This window comes from Raphanus sativus, chromosome 1 (assembly GCF_000801105.2).
Source record: "Raphanus sativus cultivar WK10039 chromosome 1, ASM80110v3, whole genome shotgun sequence".
In the NCBI taxonomy this organism is placed as follows: Eukaryota; Viridiplantae; Streptophyta; class Magnoliopsida; order Brassicales; family Brassicaceae; genus Raphanus; species Raphanus sativus.
Window position 1 is genome coordinate 9,746,489 of NC_079511.1, and position 17,003 is coordinate 9,763,491.

At 36.5% G+C, this 17,003-nt stretch overlaps 3 protein-coding genes across 4 annotated transcripts; 2 read left to right on the forward strand and 1 right to left on the reverse strand.

Moving 5' to 3' along the window:
• The first annotated feature begins 476 nt into the window (after positions 1–476).
• LOC108854566 (F-box/kelch-repeat protein At1g22040) lies at positions 477–2,554 on the forward strand. Of its 2 annotated transcripts, none has more exons than XM_018628167.2 (2): positions 477–637; positions 844–2,554. In XM_018628167.2, exon 2 carries the CDS (start codon positions 868–870, stop codon positions 2,311–2,313), a length of 1,446 nt encoding a protein of 481 aa, XP_018483669.1. In that variant the 5' UTR covers positions 477–637; positions 844–867; the 3' UTR covers positions 2,314–2,554. The 2 variants fall into 2 exon arrangements, with proteins under 2 accessions (XP_018483669.1, XP_056866059.1); XM_057010079.1 differs by lacking the exon at positions 477–637 and adding an exon at positions 641–743.
• A 1,832-nt stretch (positions 2,555–4,386) lies between these two features.
• LOC108854586 (membrane-anchored ubiquitin-fold protein 6) lies at positions 4,387–6,038 on the forward strand. Its single transcript, XM_018628189.2, has 3 exons — positions 4,387–4,971; positions 5,310–5,480; positions 5,662–6,038. The coding sequence occupies exons 1-3, from the start codon at positions 4,842–4,844 to the stop codon at positions 5,715–5,717; spliced, it is 357 nt and encodes a 118-aa protein (XP_018483691.1). The 5' UTR covers positions 4,387–4,841; the 3' UTR covers positions 5,718–6,038.
• Positions 6,039–6,187: 149 nt separating this feature from the next.
• On the reverse strand, positions 6,188–13,934 carry LOC108854537 (uncharacterized). Its single transcript, XM_018628132.2, has 10 exons — positions 13,581–13,934; positions 13,038–13,157; positions 12,713–12,913; positions 12,500–12,622; positions 12,255–12,419; positions 7,564–12,126; positions 7,088–7,237; positions 6,832–6,933; positions 6,606–6,751; positions 6,188–6,530 (listed from the first exon to the last, which is right to left on the reverse strand). The coding sequence occupies exons 2-10, from the start codon at positions 13,113–13,115 to the stop codon at positions 6,254–6,256; spliced, it is 5,805 nt and encodes a 1,934-aa protein (XP_018483634.1). The 5' UTR covers positions 13,116–13,157; positions 13,581–13,934; the 3' UTR covers positions 6,188–6,253.
• Between the last annotated feature and the right edge of the window lie 3,069 nt (positions 13,935–17,003).

The window sequence follows — 17,003 nt, forward strand, 5'->3', positions numbered from 1 at the left end:
TGAAGTTACAAATGCTTGAGAAAAAGAACAATGTATATCCTTAGTTTTCGGTTTTAACCTTTAAGCAATGTAAATTTTTTTTTTATAAGCAACTTAAACAGACTCGTATAAATTTTACAAATCAAACTAATACATTCGTATAAACGATAGACGACAACTTTTTTTTTGCACGCACCATTTATTCAATAGCTTGTTATTTCATTCACCACAAAATAATTTTTAATTTCACCGATTGTTAAAATTCATTCAACAACAATAATAACTAACAATAAAAACTATAATAATAAACAAATACTAATAATTTGACCCAAAAAAAAAATCAACAAAAAGTTAATGTTAATTTTGTTGACTTTGGAAGAAGAATTTAGTTGACTTTCTAGAAGAAGCAGACCAAATTACCTAAAAATCCGATCCACTTACACATCATCTCATCAATCCAACGGCCACCATTAAATGACACACACTCCCCCAAAAAAAAGAAAAAAAAATCGTGCGATCGAATGATTCAACTACCCACAAAAACAAAAAAACAATCTTCAATCCAAAAAAGACAATTCCGAAAACATGCGTGTGGTTCGGAGAGATCTCAAGATTCTTCCATCCTAACTCCCTCGATCTCTCTCTCTCTCTCGTGTCGGTAAGTGATTCTCTCATCTCAAGTCTCAAGTTAAGATGATCCCAAAAGGTTCTTATCGTTGTATTCAATTCGTCTCCTTGATCTCTCTCAACCCCTCACTAATTATGTAATTAGCCTTTGTGGGTTACTTTCTTAATTGTAAAGTTGTGCTTTTGATTGTAAAGTTGGTTCCTTTTAAACGTAAAGTTTGGTTCTTTGTTCTGCAGAGACTGTTGATTGATTGCTCTCAAATGGGTTCTGTAATGAGCTTGAGCTGTTCCAAGAGGAAAGCAACCAGTCTAACTCAAGACGACGAACCTTCAAACTCATCTCGCAAAAGACGAAAGACATCATCATCATCATCATCCTCAGACAACTACTACTACTGCAACAGATTGATTCCCAATCTCCCCGACGAGCTATCCATACAGATCCTCGCCAGACTCCCGAGAATCTCCTACTCGAGCGTCCGGTTAGTCTCACGGAGGTGGAGATCAGCTGTGTCCACCTCCGAGGTCTACGCTCTGAGGAGAGAGCTCGGCATCACAGAGGAGTGGCTCTACGTGCTGACCAAAGGACAAGAGGATAAGCTTTTGTGGTACGCTCTTGATCCCGTCTCCACTAGATGGCAGAGGTTGCCTCCGATGCCTGTGATCGTCTACGAAGAGGAGTCTAGAAAGAGTCTGTGGAGTCTCGTTAGCCGTGAGATCGTAAAGAGCTTGCTCTTCGGTAAGAAAGACGCTTCTGAGCAGATGCCCTTTTGTGGATGCGCTATTGGTTCCGTGGACGGGTGTCTCTACGTTCTCGGAGGTCTCTCGCGGTCTAAGACCGTGAGCTGTGTGTGGAGGTTCGATCCGGTTGTTAACTCGTGGAGTGAAGTCAGCTCTATGCTGGCGAACCGTGCTTACTCCAAAACAGGTGTGTTGGATAAGAAGCTTTACGTCGTTGGAGGTGTTGATCGCGGAAGAGGAGGTTTGTCTCCTCTTCAGACAGCTGAGGTTTACGATCCGACCACTGATCTCTGGTCCGAAGTCCCCAGCATGCCTTTCACTAAAGCGCAGGTGTTGCCTAACGCGTTCTTGGCTGACTTGCTGAAGCCTATCGCCACGGGGATGACTTGTTACAACGGAAGGTTGTGCGTGCCTCAGAGTCTGTACTCGTGGCCTTTCTTTGTTGACGTTGGAGGAGAGGTTTATGACCCCGAGACGAAGCTCTGGGCCGAGATGCCGTCTGGTATGGGTGAAGGTTGGCCCGCGAGGCAGGCGGGGACGAAGCTCAGCGTTGTGGTGGATGGGGAGTTGTATGCTTTTGATCCTTCTTCGTCGATGGAGAACGGGAAGATTAAGGTTTATGATCAGAAGGAAGATGCTTGGAAAGTTGTTATAGGGGAAGTGCCTATTTATGACATGACGGATTCGGAGTCTCCTTATTTGCTTGCTGGGTTTCATGGGAAGCTTCATTTTATTACTAAAGATCCTAATCGTAATGTTACAGTGTTGAGAGCTGATGTACCTGACGTCATATCAGGCTCTTCATCATCGTCGGGTAGCTCTAGCTCTAAGTCTGTTTTGGGTTCATGTTCTTTTAAGGAGAAGGGCAATGTAGCTAACAAGTCAGACACTGTTATTTGGAAAGTCATTGCGAGCAAGGACTTAGGTGCTGCTGAGCTTGTTAGCTGCCAAGTTATAGATATATGAAAAAAGAAGCAAAGAGACTTTGCTCATTGACCGACACTGAGAAAATTCTGTGTGTACAGCCAAAGTTTGAAGCTCTATGATGTTATTCCCAAAGATATTTATAAAAGAATATTACTATAATTCTTCCATGATGATATACAGATTCTGTATACTTCTTCTTCTGGCTTTGGCTGTGTCATGTAAGCTTGAGCAATAAAAAAAGTTGTGTAACAATATATAGTATGGGCCTCTGTTTTATGGATTTCATGTGTGCAAGTCTACACGAGCAGTTCCTGGAAGTAATAAAGAATTTTTCAGTTATTGATCAGTTTGATTAACCGGAAGTGTCGGTTCGGTTTAGAATCTGTTTTTGGTTATTTGCTTGGTTCTTCTATTATAGTGGTGGACCTAAGGACCTAAGAGCAAGATTATTGGTAGTCCTTAGGATTAGGTCCTTAATACACATATATATGTATGTATATATTATATAAGCGTATATATATATATGTTAAGGACTTTACGGAAACCAAAACCGAAAATTTCTTAAATAAGGACTTTCGGCTTTGGTTTCCATAAAGTCCTTAGCAAACATATATATACGCTTATATAATATATACATATACATATATGTATATTAAGGACCTAATTCTAAGGATTACCAATAATGATGCTCTAACAACACTATGGATGTTGCAGGCAGAGAAGAAGAAAACAGGTAAAAAGAAAGAATGATAATTATCGTTAATGCCTTGGAATAAAGAACGTATCATATTCATATTGCTCATAAAAGCTATGAAACCATCTTCTCTGATCCTCATCTCAACACTTCACCCTCTCTTTTTATCTTCCTTTTCTTTAATAACGAAAGTTGGTTCTTGGTTTATTTCAACGAATCTATTCTGTGTTTAATTTCGTATTACTTTAATATGATGTGAATGAAAAGGTCTTTTTTTTCTTCTTCTTCTGAATGCATATATATATATATAAATATATCAATAGGCTGTTATTTATCTAATATGTATTGGTGTTTTGTGGAATGCACGAACGAATTTTTCCTTCATAACTTGTACTGTTTGGTTGGCGTTTAGGATGAAATTTGAAAATCGAACCGAATCTAATCGGAATCAAACCATGTTCCATCGGTTTTCTATCCCCACATTGAATTAATTTACTTAACAACATACAGATTATGCCAATTTTTATTATGAATTTATTATTTACAGGTTGGTGTACATTTGGCTCCATGACTTGCAAAAATATAAAGAAGAATTTAGTTCTACCTGGTTAACATTTTTCTGGACCATAAAATGTTCATTACAAAATACCACTTAATTTTATATCTAGATCACTTAAATTACAAAATACCACTTTGTATATCATGCTACATGTAAGGATTGCATCTATTAAGAAGCATCACAACTCAAAGTAAGGTAGAAGAGATATCTTGAAAGTCTAAACTCCACATAAAGAAAAGAATCAACAATAAACTATTGGCATATCATGAGTTAGGCTTTATGTTACTAAATACAATCTGTATATTGGTTAACTAGTTAGGCTTCTATAGTTGGTGGCTGCCATTTTCTAACCATTCCTAAATTCCAAAATTGTCCCTTGTTACAAATCACAAAATTTAAAATTTCGGCATATATGCCCATTGTATTAAATGACCAAAATGCTATAAATAATAGAGCGAGATGACATGGAGGGAACCCACAAAGAAGCCCAATATCTTTCTTTAGAAAAAACAAAGAGTATCAATACCCACTTAACATAAAATCAAATAATTGAGAAATCCACTAGTACATTTTGATATTGTACAACATGGCCAGAAAGTTTAGACTTAATAATAGTAAATTTGGTAGAAACCCAAAGAAGAATAGGATATTAGCAAAATGCCTTTGATGTGACAACTTTCTTTCCAGGAAGAGAGGCACCATTGGGGGGAATTTAGGGTATAGACTTAATTAGGAGAAAAGTCTAGTGTATGGAGTGCAATTTTCCTTAATAATATCTGCATTATATACATATAGAAAATATCTTCTCATTGTCGTTAATATATATATCACCATCAAACAAATCTAGGTTAATTATAGATTTTATTCTTTGATAAATTAAAAGAAAAAGTCAGCATAATTGTGTGTGGTTAACCGAGGGTAGAAAAGTCAAAATGACGAAGAATCTCACTTAGAGAAAGAAAGAAATTAAAATCTGTGCTCCGCTGCTCAAAGACACAGCCTTTCAACCCCAAAGCGTCTCTCTTCATCTTCTTTCTCTTTCATTTTTTTCTTAAAATCGAAAAACCCTTCAATTATAATTGGATCTGTCCTTCTTCCTCTTCATAAACCGTCCCAAAGAGGATAAAGTCTGTTTCTTTCTGCAGTTAATCCTCCTTCAGCAACTGGGTTTTGAAGTTCTCTACGAAACTTGATTTGGGTTGAATTTGGTGAAAAAGGGCCTATCTTGTGTTCGATGATATTCCCCAGAGAGAGAAAAGGCGAAGACTTTTGATTCTTTTTTGTGTGTTGTTTTGTGGGAATAGAGAGAGAGAGATGGCAGGTGAAGATTGGATAGAACTCAAGTTTAGACTCGCAGATGGCACTGACATAGGTCCCACCAAGTACAATCAATCTATGACTGTTTCTTCTCTCAAAGAGAAGATCATCTCTCAATGGCCTAAAGGTAACATATGTTTCTTCTGCCTTTCCATCATTTTGTTTGATTGTACAAAAAAAAAACTTTCATATTCTTTAATTCTTGTTTCTGCCTTTCAATCATTTTCTTTGATTCTGTGATTGATTTAATGTACACCGAACGTTTTATTAGCCTAAGTTTAGGTACTAAGTTTGAGAATTTAACAGATAAAAGGTAGGTTTATACTGTGGCAAGAAGATTAATGACTGAAGCTGTGTATTGCTTTTCGTTTTGCTAACTCATGGCCTTGTTTAGAATCTTCTTGTTACTTTTAAGGGTTGTGTTGGAACTGAAGTTTTCAAGTGTTTTATCTCTGTTTTTGACAGACTCAGAAAACATTCCAAAGACTGTAAATGATGTGAAGCTCATTAATGCCGGGAAGATACTAGACAACAATAGGACACTTGCTGAATCCAGGCTTCCCGTTGGCGAACTTCCAGGAATGGTCATCACTATGCATGTTGTTCTTCGCCCTCCTACTTTAGACAAAAAGAGCGGTAAACTGTTTCTTTTTACCTTCCTATACTAATATAAAAGTAGGCTTCCCTTTGATTCTTTTGTTGCTTGTGATTATTGTATTCAGATTCCAAACTTCCATGTTTTGCAAATGGCTTTTGAGATCATCGGGTCATTGTCATATCATCTTATTGTATGTTTTTTTTTTGCTCTGTTACACAGAAAAACTGCAGAATGATCCTCCCATGAAGAATCGATGCGCATGCACCATTTTGTAGCTGCAAGTAAATTGGATCATATAGAGAGATTTTAATCCTTCATGATAAAATAGCACTGGGTTGTGATGCTCCATGGAACAGCTGAGAAAGTTCCCTTACTGGCATAGACGTGAAAAAAAAAGAAACAAAGGATCTTCACTACAGAACTTGTTTACATTTGTGTGGTTGATAATTTATTTTTCATCTTTTCTTCATTGTTTATCCAAAGTGGCTCAAGAAAATGTACTACAATTCTTGAAGGATGTTTGTTTTTAAATATATATACAATACGTGCAGACACACAGTTTGAAAGACACAACATAAAAGGAGTTTACTTGTTCATCTATGTTCTTTTTCTTAACTAGACTTTTGATTCTCTGAGTTGAACAATATGGGTTTCTGTACACATTACAGAGAAGACATCACTTTGAGAACCCATAATTTTTTGAATAAAGAACATTTATATTAAGCTATCTATAATTGGAGACAACTGTTAGAACTTGGACTTATTATTCAACATCCTTGGGACATATATACATAGTAGTAACATCTGTGCATTAATGTTCACCAAGAGTTGCTGAAGATGAACGGTTTAATAGCATTCCTTTCTTGGACGCTCTTACGTTCTTCAGAGTCATCATCAGCTTTTGTCTCTCTCCTTCAACCTCTGCAAACTTGAGGCTTAGCTGAGAGTAACGGTCATGCATCTCCTTGAGCTCTGTCTCGATAGATGCATACCGGCCTTTGGTCTCCAGCATTTCCTCGATTAGGTCGTTTATGTCTCTGAAACTCTGGAAGATTGCTTCGTTATCGGTGTGTTGCTTCAAGAAAGCGCTGCAATTTCAGGCAAAAAAGGGTGTAAGTTCAGTGTTTAGTATAGTTCTTTCCAGTTCCTGCAGGATCATGTACCTCTGAAAATGGATGGTTGACTGTTTTTGCTTTCCACGTAATGCTTCAGCAAGTTCTATTTCCAGTGCAAGAACCCTTTCCAACGCGTTCCCGCAGCTGAAATTCTCGTGAGATAAAGGGAAGATACTTTGAAGTTCTTGTTTTGCCTGTTAGAAAAGATGATCATAAGACTTGTTGACACACATGCTTCAATACATTACAATCTGTAAAAGGTAAGCTTCCGCACCTGACGCAACTGCATCAGCTCTTGTTCCAAACCCGGAAATCTGGTGTCTGAATCATTATCATCTTGAGATTCAAGTAAATTCTCGTTCTTCATCCTTTCTAGCTGTAAAGAAGAGAAGAAAAAAAGAGGATTCAGTAGGCTCTAACATATTAAAATGTTTGTAGATACAAAAGCAGCTAGTAAGCTAGTGCTATGCATCTCTCCAATTATTTTGACTCCACTCTTTAGACATTTCAACCAACTATGCAAATATTACCTCATTGTTTAAGTGATCCAAGCTAGACCTTAAAGTCTCTGTCCTAAAATTATCATTGATCAAAGCTAGGCTTTCTTCACTCTTGTCGTCCACTGCTCCAGAAGGTAATTGGTCTCCGTTTTCATTTACACCCCTCGATTGAATAGCACCCTGATGCACAAAAAACATAATCGAAAGGTATATAAATTGAATAAGTACCCTGATGAACAACAAACACACGTTAAAAGGTACTAAACACTTACTACTTTTTCGCTTTCATTGCTTAAATCCAGCTTTAAAGATATTTACAGAAAACATTGAATAACCTTAGTAGTTACCAATTTGATTAATCACGTCAATTAGTTATGCATAGCTTTTCATAAAGAAGGTGCAGCAGATTGTTAAAATGAAAGCTAGGAGCAAAACTAGTTTTAACATGAGGTGTATGATCCTATAAAATAACTTCCTGATCCAAACGGGACCTAACAGAAGTTTACCTGAATTTTTGGCCTGGGGCTTGCATTGTCAGCCAACTCTGTTACACCATCTTCCATCTGAATCTGTTTATGAGAGCCGCAACGTTGTACTAATTCTCTCAACGATTCTAGCTCTTTAGACATTTTCAGTATCTCCTCTTTAGATTCCTGCAGAAAATCTTCAAGCCTCTGTTTTTCTTCTTTGCAGCACTCAAGGCTTAGCAATGAACAATCCAGCTCAGCCTTCATCATGTCATAATCTGTTGTTTTCTCACGTCTATCGTATGTAGCAGATTGCAAGTCAGCCTCCAGTTCCGATATTTTTTCTTCCAGCTCTTTGGTTCTCTTTAAATAGCTGGATTCTGCCTTCTTCATTGCTTCGTTCTCATCAATGGAATCTTGTAACTTCATCAGTATTCCTTCACTATGCTTCTTGGACATGGTCAGTTGATGTTGGAGCTCCTGCAGCTTGGTTTCATACTGTTCTTTGATGAAAATGATTCTCAACGACTCCTGCTGTGGAGTTAGCGGGGCTTGGTAGTCCGTCTTTTCACGAGCACGAGTGCATTCGGCTTCAGCATTGTCCTTGAGCTCTTTCAAATGGGTGGACAAGCTTTTGAACTCTTCTGTTTTCAGAATCTGCTCAGAGAGCTTCTGAGTGAGATCACCACACCTATTGTGCAGTTTTGCAAGCTCACTGGCACCTTTTCCAGACAGCTCAGCTAGTTTATCCTTTAGTACCTCGACTGTAATTTCCGCCTCAGCCTTTAACACCATCAGTTTTTCTGTTTCTTCTTCATGATCAACCAACAAAAATTTCAATTGCTCAACCTCATTAGCACATAGGCTTCTCTCAGAGTAACTTCTTTCTGCATTCTCATCCCTATTTGTGTACTCTTCAAGCTCAACTGACATTTCATCATTTCTATCGGCAAGAGCTCTGCTTTTAGCCATGGAAGACTCAAGCTCAGACTTCAAGACTTCAAGACTAATCAATAATTGACTGTTTTCTTCCATATACCGCTTCTCGTTGACTTGGCAATGGTTGAGGGCAGATTCTATATCAGCGTGCTTCTTTTGAGACTCAAGATGGCTCTTAGAGCAGCAGCTAAGTTGTTCTGCAAGGTCATTGATGTATGTCTCAGACTGGATTTTTGTAACAACATGCTGAACATCTCCAGCTATCAGACACAGAAAAACTTCTTCAATTAAAGAAGACTCTCGCTGAGCATTTCTACCATACTCCAAACTTTGAGAAGACTTTTCAGATTCCAGTTCAGCTACCATCTTCTCCAGAAGTTTCACTTGAGATTTCTGCAAATCAAAGTTATCCAACAGCAGGTGCTTTTCGTCTAACTCAGACGCAAGTTCTTCGATTCTGCTGTCTAATTTGTTTCTTAAACTTCTCTCAGTTTCCAGTTCTGATTTTAGAGAGTCGAGATCTGTCAATAGCTTTATATTATTATCCATATACTGAGCTTCTACATTACGAGAGCCATTGAGAGCAGTCAGTACCTCATGATGTTCCTTATGCTGCTCCTCAGCATAAGTCTCCCACTCAGATCTTGTGAAAAGTATCTGGATGTCTGCTGCTACTGAAAATTCCATCATTTCAAGTAACTGAGATTCCAGATCAGAAATATATGATGAATCACGGTTCAAGCTACTCAGAGATGTTTCATATCCTGACAAAAGATGAGTGTGATTTGCCTTCTCCAACTCCAAATCCGAAACCATTTGCTTCAGATGGACTAACTCAGAAGTAAGATCTTCCATTTTAATTTCCAGTTCCTGCCTTAAGCTTTTTTCAAGTCTCAACTCTTGATCAAACGTTGTCCTTAAATTCTCAACCTCACGCACAAGACCCAACGTTTCCTGAGATTTATCCAGAAGAGAAACCAGAAGACCTTTTTTCTCTTCAACTAGTTCTTCCACAAGCAGCTTGGTTCTTCCATGTTCAACAGTTACAGAGCTTAGTTCTGAGATCTCTTGGCCAAGCGCCTCATTCTTAGCCACGAGCAGAGGCATTTCATTCTCAAAATAATCAAAACGAGAAACAAATTCGGTGTGACAGCTCTGATAGTTCTGTTCAGCTTCGGTAATGGCCTTCATTCTTTCCATGATAGACTCAGTTTGCAACTGAAGCTTCTCGAGGAGGACAGTGGAAGCTTCAAGTTTAGCAACCAAACACTGTACACTATTCTCATGCTTCTGTTTGACCTCAGTAATGCCAGCCTCTGCAGCCCTCAAATTAAACTCCGTCTTGGATTTTTCCTGTACCAGATCTTTATTTTCTTTCAAAAGTACAAGACTCTGGTCACATATCTTACACAAGAATTTATCAAGCTGATCTGCTAAATCAGCGGACTCCAAATCAAGATCCACTCCCCCTTCCCACAGAGGCATGGAAATGAGCTTTTCACTGTAGCGACCTAATGTGTTGATCAACTTCTCCTTCAGATCACTGACATTATTCTGCAGATTTTCATTTGCAGTAGCCATATTATCAAACTTATCTCTCAGAGCATCAAACTCAGCCTGCATTGTAGCAAACTGTGTCTGAAGATGAACTTTTTCAAGCGCTTCTTTCTCCACAAGCTCTGCGAGCTCTTTTTTCTCACAAATGCATGTCTCATAACTGTTTTTCCAATTCTCAGACTCCAACACTACAGATTCCAGTTCATCAATCTTTTGCAGAAGGATGAGGTTTTCTTGAGTAATACTCTGCAGATTTGCCTCTAAACTTTGATTCTGAAAAGCTACAGCATTCCATTTGGCAATGCATGTGGTTTTCTCCTCATTCAGAGAGGAAACCTCGTCCAACGTAATATCCAGCCTCTGTTTCAACATTTCCTTGGCCTCTGTTGAAAGCTCAAGCTGCCATCCAAGTTCATCAATTTTCCCTTTCATGGTTCTTATGTCGAAACTTGCTTGAAGGAAAGTCTCCTGTAGGATTTTCGAGAATACTTCCAGATATAAGTTCCTTGAGTGCATCTCATAAAGTTCTTCTTCAACTTTTTGATATAGGCTTTCTTGCACATGAAGAGATCTCTGCAAATTTTCTAGAAGAATATCACCCTTTAGGGGCCGTTCCTTCATCCCCTTCTTCTCATTGTGTAACTGTGTGAGTTTTACATCACGAGTGTTCTGCTTCTCAGGCTTTGCATCACCTGTCGACTCGTCAAAGCTTTGTGGAGGGTCTGGAAAAGCTTGCTTGATGAGTTTTTCATTGGTCTCAAACATAGATACAACCTGAGAGGAAAGCAATTCAAGATCCTTCTGCAAATGGTTGACAGCAATAGAATAATTTAAGCGGGCCCTTTTAAGTGCTGCCTCTGCAGCCGTAGCTCGTTTATCCAGTTCTTCATTCACAGAAACCAAAGCTTTCTTCTCCTCAGAAAATCTGAGTGCTTGCTCATTCACATCTTGGCGCAACGTCTCCATCTCAGCATTAGCGCCAGTGATACTATAGATGCATGTGGAATGTTCAGTCCTTAGATTCTGTAACTCTACTAGCAACTGCCTCTGAGTTTCCTCCAGCTCCTGGACCAGAGATTCGTAATAGCACTCCATCTGATCCATTTTCTTGGTAAGGCTATCACGTTCAGCTTTAGACTCGTCCAGCCCTCGTACAAGCTCTAGTATTTTATCTCTCATGGCATTTACAGAATCTGCTGAATTGGGTTCACGAGATGCAAGATCAGGCATACCAAGATATTGAAGGGGATCAAGCTCTGGTTGATAAATCTCAGTGTCCAACTGAGAACCTGATATGCTTCTCTCATTTTTCTCCGGTAAGGTGGTGGTTTTCTCAGATGGTACTGTGCTAATCTGCCTTTTAAAATCCAGTAGAACTCCCAGCAGAGATTCAAAGTCTGAGAGGAACAAGCGTAAGTCCCTGTCATGGTAGCTATAGCAAACTTTGTTTTGAATTTCTCTGATGTTATCCTCAACAACTGAAAGACCCTGCAGCCATCTTAGCTGTAGGTTGTGGGAAACATTATCTTGGTCTTTGCTGTTGTTATATCCAACATGTGTTTTGACGCTACGTAAGCGCTCCATCTCTTCTTTTAATTTTGAGCACTCTGATTTCAACACAGATACTTCCCTGACCAACCTATCCCCAGAACTAATCTCTGAGATAAGTATTTGAGAAAACTCTTGAGCTTTGGAACCTATATCATCTGCATGGCACTGCAGCGAGCTCACTTCGATCTTAATCTCATTAACGGATGATTCCATGTCCTCCACAAAGCCTTTAAGCTTAATGTTCTCATCTATGGCATTGCCCAAATCGCTGTTCTTATTAAGATACTCCGAACCCCAGCCATTGTGCCACTCGCGAGCGTCTTTCTCTGTCTGAGGGCTCTGAGCAAGTCCACTCAGATCTCCAGATACCATACTTTTGAGGCTGTCAATTTCATTTGTGCTGGATATATCATGCTTGTCTGCGTTGAGGCTTCCTGATGTGTTTGAAGAGACATCAAACCCCAATGATGATGAATCAGGGTCGTTTGGCCTCACGGCTTCTTCCACCAAAGAATCATCTCGGAACTTCTCTCTGAAACTCCCTTTTATATTGGTCTGCAGAATAACATATTACTTAGCAGTATATTGTGCAATCATGGATCCAATACTAGCAATGTCAATTTTGATGTAAGAACCAGAAAGACACATTTTATGAAGCTTAATAGAAAAAATAAAGAACATACTTTGTCAGCATGACTAAGAGACTCATCAGAAGGTGAAGTTCTGGAACGGGAAGATTCGTCAGGACTGCTATGGTCAGGGGTCGTGGAGGGTCCCCTTTCCCTGAGTTCTCTCTGCTGTTCAAACTCTCTAAAACCTGTTTTTGAAGTTAACAGCTGTACAGTGACCTGAAAATAACAACAACAAAAGTTGAGCAACCAGTCTCTGTGTGAGAAATGGAGAAAAGATACTAAAAAATGTTACATACATGTAAGATAGGTCCTGAATCAGAGCCCTGCAAGGGCAATGCAACCGCAAAAGGCTTTAAGGCGTCAGCATATTCAGCAAGGTTGATCATAGCCTCTCCGAGGATACTAGATCTAGAAGTACCCTGATCTCATAAGAACGGGAAGCATAAAATTAAATATCAGAAAATCAACAAAGATAAAAGGGAAAACAAAGAAGATATAGAATGGGATACCATAGCCACAATGATCTTATAGAGTTTCTCATCAAACTGCTTGGTCCTTGTATCCTGAAGCAGCCTTGTAGTTTCATAAATGGGATCACCCCACTTGCAAGTCCCATTTCTGACAAGTGCTTTTGTTGTCTTTGCTGTAGCTTTTAGAGAGTCAGCAGGGATAAAGGATATGAACAGCTTGTCCCATCCCGCTTGTGGAACCTTTTTTAATTTAAAAAAAAAAAAAACAAAATCCATCAGATCACACAACGTTCACATTCCCCAATCAACATGTTATGAAACTACTTTAGATGAGTATCTGATTTTGTGTTAATTCTTGACTTACATGAGTAGCGTGAAACTGCAATCGAAAGACCACTTTGACTTTGGCTTTCTCCAGCTTCCATTTCGCAAGTCTCGACATTACTCAAAACAAAAGAAAAAAAAATCAAAAGAGCCTCCTCACCTGAAATACACACATGAGAAATTAGCTCAATTTTTTTTATCTTATATTAAAAACATAGTAGAAACAAGAGATGAAAGAAGACTAAAGACAGAACATTGACTAAAACTATTTGAATCCTCTTCAATTCCAAGAAAGGAAAGAGCTTTCTTTCAAAAATGGAAACAAAAATCTAAAAGTTGCACATTGCTAAGCTAAATCCTCAGATCCAAAAGCAAAGCCCCAAACTTTAAGTCAACCTGAAACCCAAAAAAAAACTGAGAGCAAAGAGATCCGATTTCAACTGACATACTTAGCTAAGAACACTCTGTATGACTCTTATGACCAGATTTAGAAAACGAAACAGAAACAACAAAAACAAATAAGAAAAAGATTGGTTTTGGTTGTGCATTAATTAATTAGATAATGAGAGGATAGATCTGTCACCTTGTGTCCGGATCTGAAGTGGAGGGGGGGGGGGGGGGGGGGGGGGGGGGAAGGGTACTTATGTCGGAAGCAAGCAATAACGCCGACCAATGGAGAATCTCTTCAACCACGATATCTCTCTCACTTCATCTTCTCCAGCTTTTTTCTTTCCCACTATAAATAATAATAATAATATTTTGGAAAGTGTGTGAATTTGAAATTGGGGATAGACTTAAGAATCTGTGGGATTAAGGTGCATTTTACGGATCTAGAGATTTAGGAGGAGATTAGGTTTTTAGGGTTTGATTAAATGACAAGTGTTGTTGGTGAAATATCATAAGGAGAGTTGATTGATTACAGTCTCTCACAACACACAACACAGTGTTTGTTTGTGTTTGGGGTTTTAAGTAAAAGAGAAGGATTAATTAAGAAACAGAGACATCCCGCCAAAGCCACTTATTAATCCCCTTCCTTAATTCAATATTTAATTAATTTAATTAATTCGCATGGTCCCATTTTATTTTTTATTTTTTTCCATGTAGTATATAACAAATGCAGATTTATTATGTCGGACTACATTTTCATTTTTTTTTCTTTTGAGGTGATCACCAATTTCGTATTTATTTATATTTAATTTTATTTATACCTGAAATTTAATGAAGATTTTTTTTATATAAAACGAGCAACCAAATGTGTAAAATCGAAATGTTGTTTGAAACCCGCAAAGATTTGACTAATCTACTTCCCCAAAAGTGCTTTTTAAATTCATGACATTTAATGACTACAACGTTAGTATCATCATAATATAACATCCCTTATATATTATTTTAGGAGCATTAGAAATAAGTAACTTTTAATTCATGTGTGATTTACCAGTGTGCCATTTCCTAGGTGTCATCACCATAAGTTCTCTCACAACCTAATTTCAAAAACTCTTAATTAACTAGACTAATCACAATAATTGTCATTAGTCATTAGATTGTTACTTAACTAATATAATCTAAGTTTTTACTTATTGACTAAACAAATAAATCATGTCTATGATTCATGTTCTTGCATTATTATTTACCATATTTTGAGTCACGGATTATATGTTGGATGCATTCGATTATTATTTACATGGTTCTCTCATTATTTGTTACTATGGATTGAAATATGGTTTCATACGATATTTTGTCTCAGTCTTACCAGATCGAAATCAAAATACAAACTAAAATACAAATGCCCTATCGTATGTACTATATTCACAATCTTCATCACAAGCATGGTCTTTATAAATTTTACTTTATATATTTAAATTGAAGAGACCGAAAAATCTGAGTCTTCTCTTGGTTTCTACAAGTCTTCATCATATAATATTTTATATATAATTCTCAACGCCATCTAATTATTTTATCAATGCAATCTAATCATTTTATCAGACTTTTGATACATATATATTATTTTATCATGATAGTTTTGATGGTTTTTACAAGTCTTCATTATATATAATTATCGTATATATTATAAATATATAATTATCGTATATATCTAATCATTTTATAAACGTAATCTAATCATTTTATCTCAAAAGTTTGATACATATAAATTATTTTATCATGATAGTTTTGATACATACAAATCATTTTTCATGATAGTTTTGATACATATAAATCAACACAAAGTATTATTGTACTTTATATATGATAACAATAACAATAATGTCTTCTTAAAAATCCATCAGACATAGCAAAACTCTATACGTAAAACCAGGACCCTATATTCAAACTTATCGTAATCAATTTAAAAATACAAATTCAAATCAAGGTGACATTAAATAAAAGGTTATTTTCTCAATGATCAACCGGGCACTTCATTATTGAAAGGAAACTTCTAATAACTTTGATATTATTAGATTTACGATTTTGGAAACATTTACTTATTTCGAGAACCATAATTATGGGTTACTAATGCCAAACGGTATTTGATTCCTTGATTTTTCTGGTAATTATAGGAACTCAATTAAGGTCAGACTCTTTTAATATTATTTGATTGTTGTATATAAGGAAGTATAAATTATTTATTTCAAATTATTGAATCAATTATGCATCGACCTTGATGTCGTTTCCTTTAATTTTGTCATATAAAGAGAAATTACATTATTACGTTGACTAATAAATTAAAGACGATCGTAGCTCATGTAATTGGTGGGCATGTTATTTTATATTAAATAATATTTTACTTTAGTTACGGCTTTATCATATCAAGGTTTCGTTCAACCCTACACGGGTTTGACGTCTTAATATAAATATATTTCTACAATTCAAAAGACTCACCACAATCTTCTTCCCGACACACTATTTATCAAAGTTCTCTCTCAAGTAAATTCATGGCTGGATTTACAAACGTGTCCGATTCGAAACCTTTCAAGACAATGTGAAAGGTTAGGGTGAATATTGTCAGGATAGAGTACCATTTCTTTTTCTCCTGACCTTATTATTATTTTTTAGTACTTTATTTAAAGCATATGAGATCATATAAGTGTATTGTTATGTGCATAATTACTGCCGCTGGATTTATTTTGATAAACTAATCCTTAGTTATTTCTATTTATAGGAGTGCAAATCAGGAGTTCTGAAGAATTTTTGTGACTTTTTTGCTTTATCAGTTTATTTTGTTTCTTTATAATTTATTTCTTGCGTATTTTTTATTACCAGTGTTTCTTATAATATTATAATCATAAATTTTATTATGAAAATAATACTTCTATTTCATATGTTTTGATTTGTCTTAAATCCATAATAAATGGACTAAAGTTATTGCATACTGTTATATATTTCATTTTAATAAAATAAATCTGACACATAACCAATTACAAAAGTTTTTTCTTAAAAACCATTAATCTTACATTATATAAACATGCACCCTTTCGAAGATGGCTACCATTAGATCTAATATGTGTGCTTATAACTTTAAAATTTTTAATATCTATAAATTAAAAATAAAAATTTTCTTTTGGTCATTCACCCTGCGCAAGGCGCAGGTTATCACCTAGTTATACATTAAAAAGTTCACTTTTTGTCTTCAAATTAATTTTAAACAAGAAAAATCAAGGGGAATTTTCAAAAAATACCACTTTTAAGATACCACTATTCATCTTTACCACCACTAAATACACATTTCAAAAATACCTTATTTATTAAAAGGTTAAAGGTTCTTATATCTTTGTTTTTATTTGCTTTTCAAAATTCTAATTATAAACTCTAAATCCTAAACCTCCAACTCTAAACCCTAAACCCTAAATCCTCAACAATAAACCCTAAACTCTAAACTATATACCCTAAATTCAATACTCTAAACCTTAAACCCTAAAACCTCAATTATAAACCTTAAATTATCAATTATAAACCTTAAATCTTCAACTCTAAACCCTAAACTATATACCCTAAACCCTAAAACATCAAA

Coding starts and splice junctions, on each gene's coding strand:
- LOC108854566 (XM_018628167.2), top strand. CDS start 868: ATGGGTTCTGTAATGAGCTTGAGCTGTTCCAAGAGGAAAGCAACCAGT.
- LOC108854586 (XM_018628189.2), top strand. CDS start 4,842: ATGGCAGGTGAAGATTGGATAGAACTCAAGTTTAGACTCGCAGATGGC. Junction 4,972..5,309: donor CATCTCTCAATGGCCTAAAG/GTAACATATGTT, acceptor TGTTTTTGACAG/ACTCAGAAAACATTCCAAAG. Junction 5,481..5,661: donor TACTTTAGACAAAAAGAGCG/GTAAACTGTTTC, acceptor TCTGTTACACAG/AAAAACTGCAGAATGATCCT.
- LOC108854537 (XM_018628132.2), bottom strand. CDS start 13,115: ATGTCGAGACTTGCGAAATGGAAGCTGGAGAAAGCCAAAGTCAAAGTG. Junction 12,420..12,499: donor ATTCAGGACCTATCTTACAT/GTATGTAACATT, acceptor TGTTATTTTCAG/GTCACTGTACAGCTGTTAAC. Junction 7,238..7,563: donor GCCCCAGGCCAAAAATTCAG/GTAAACTTCTGT, acceptor TTTGTGCATCAG/GGTGCTATTCAATCGAGGGG.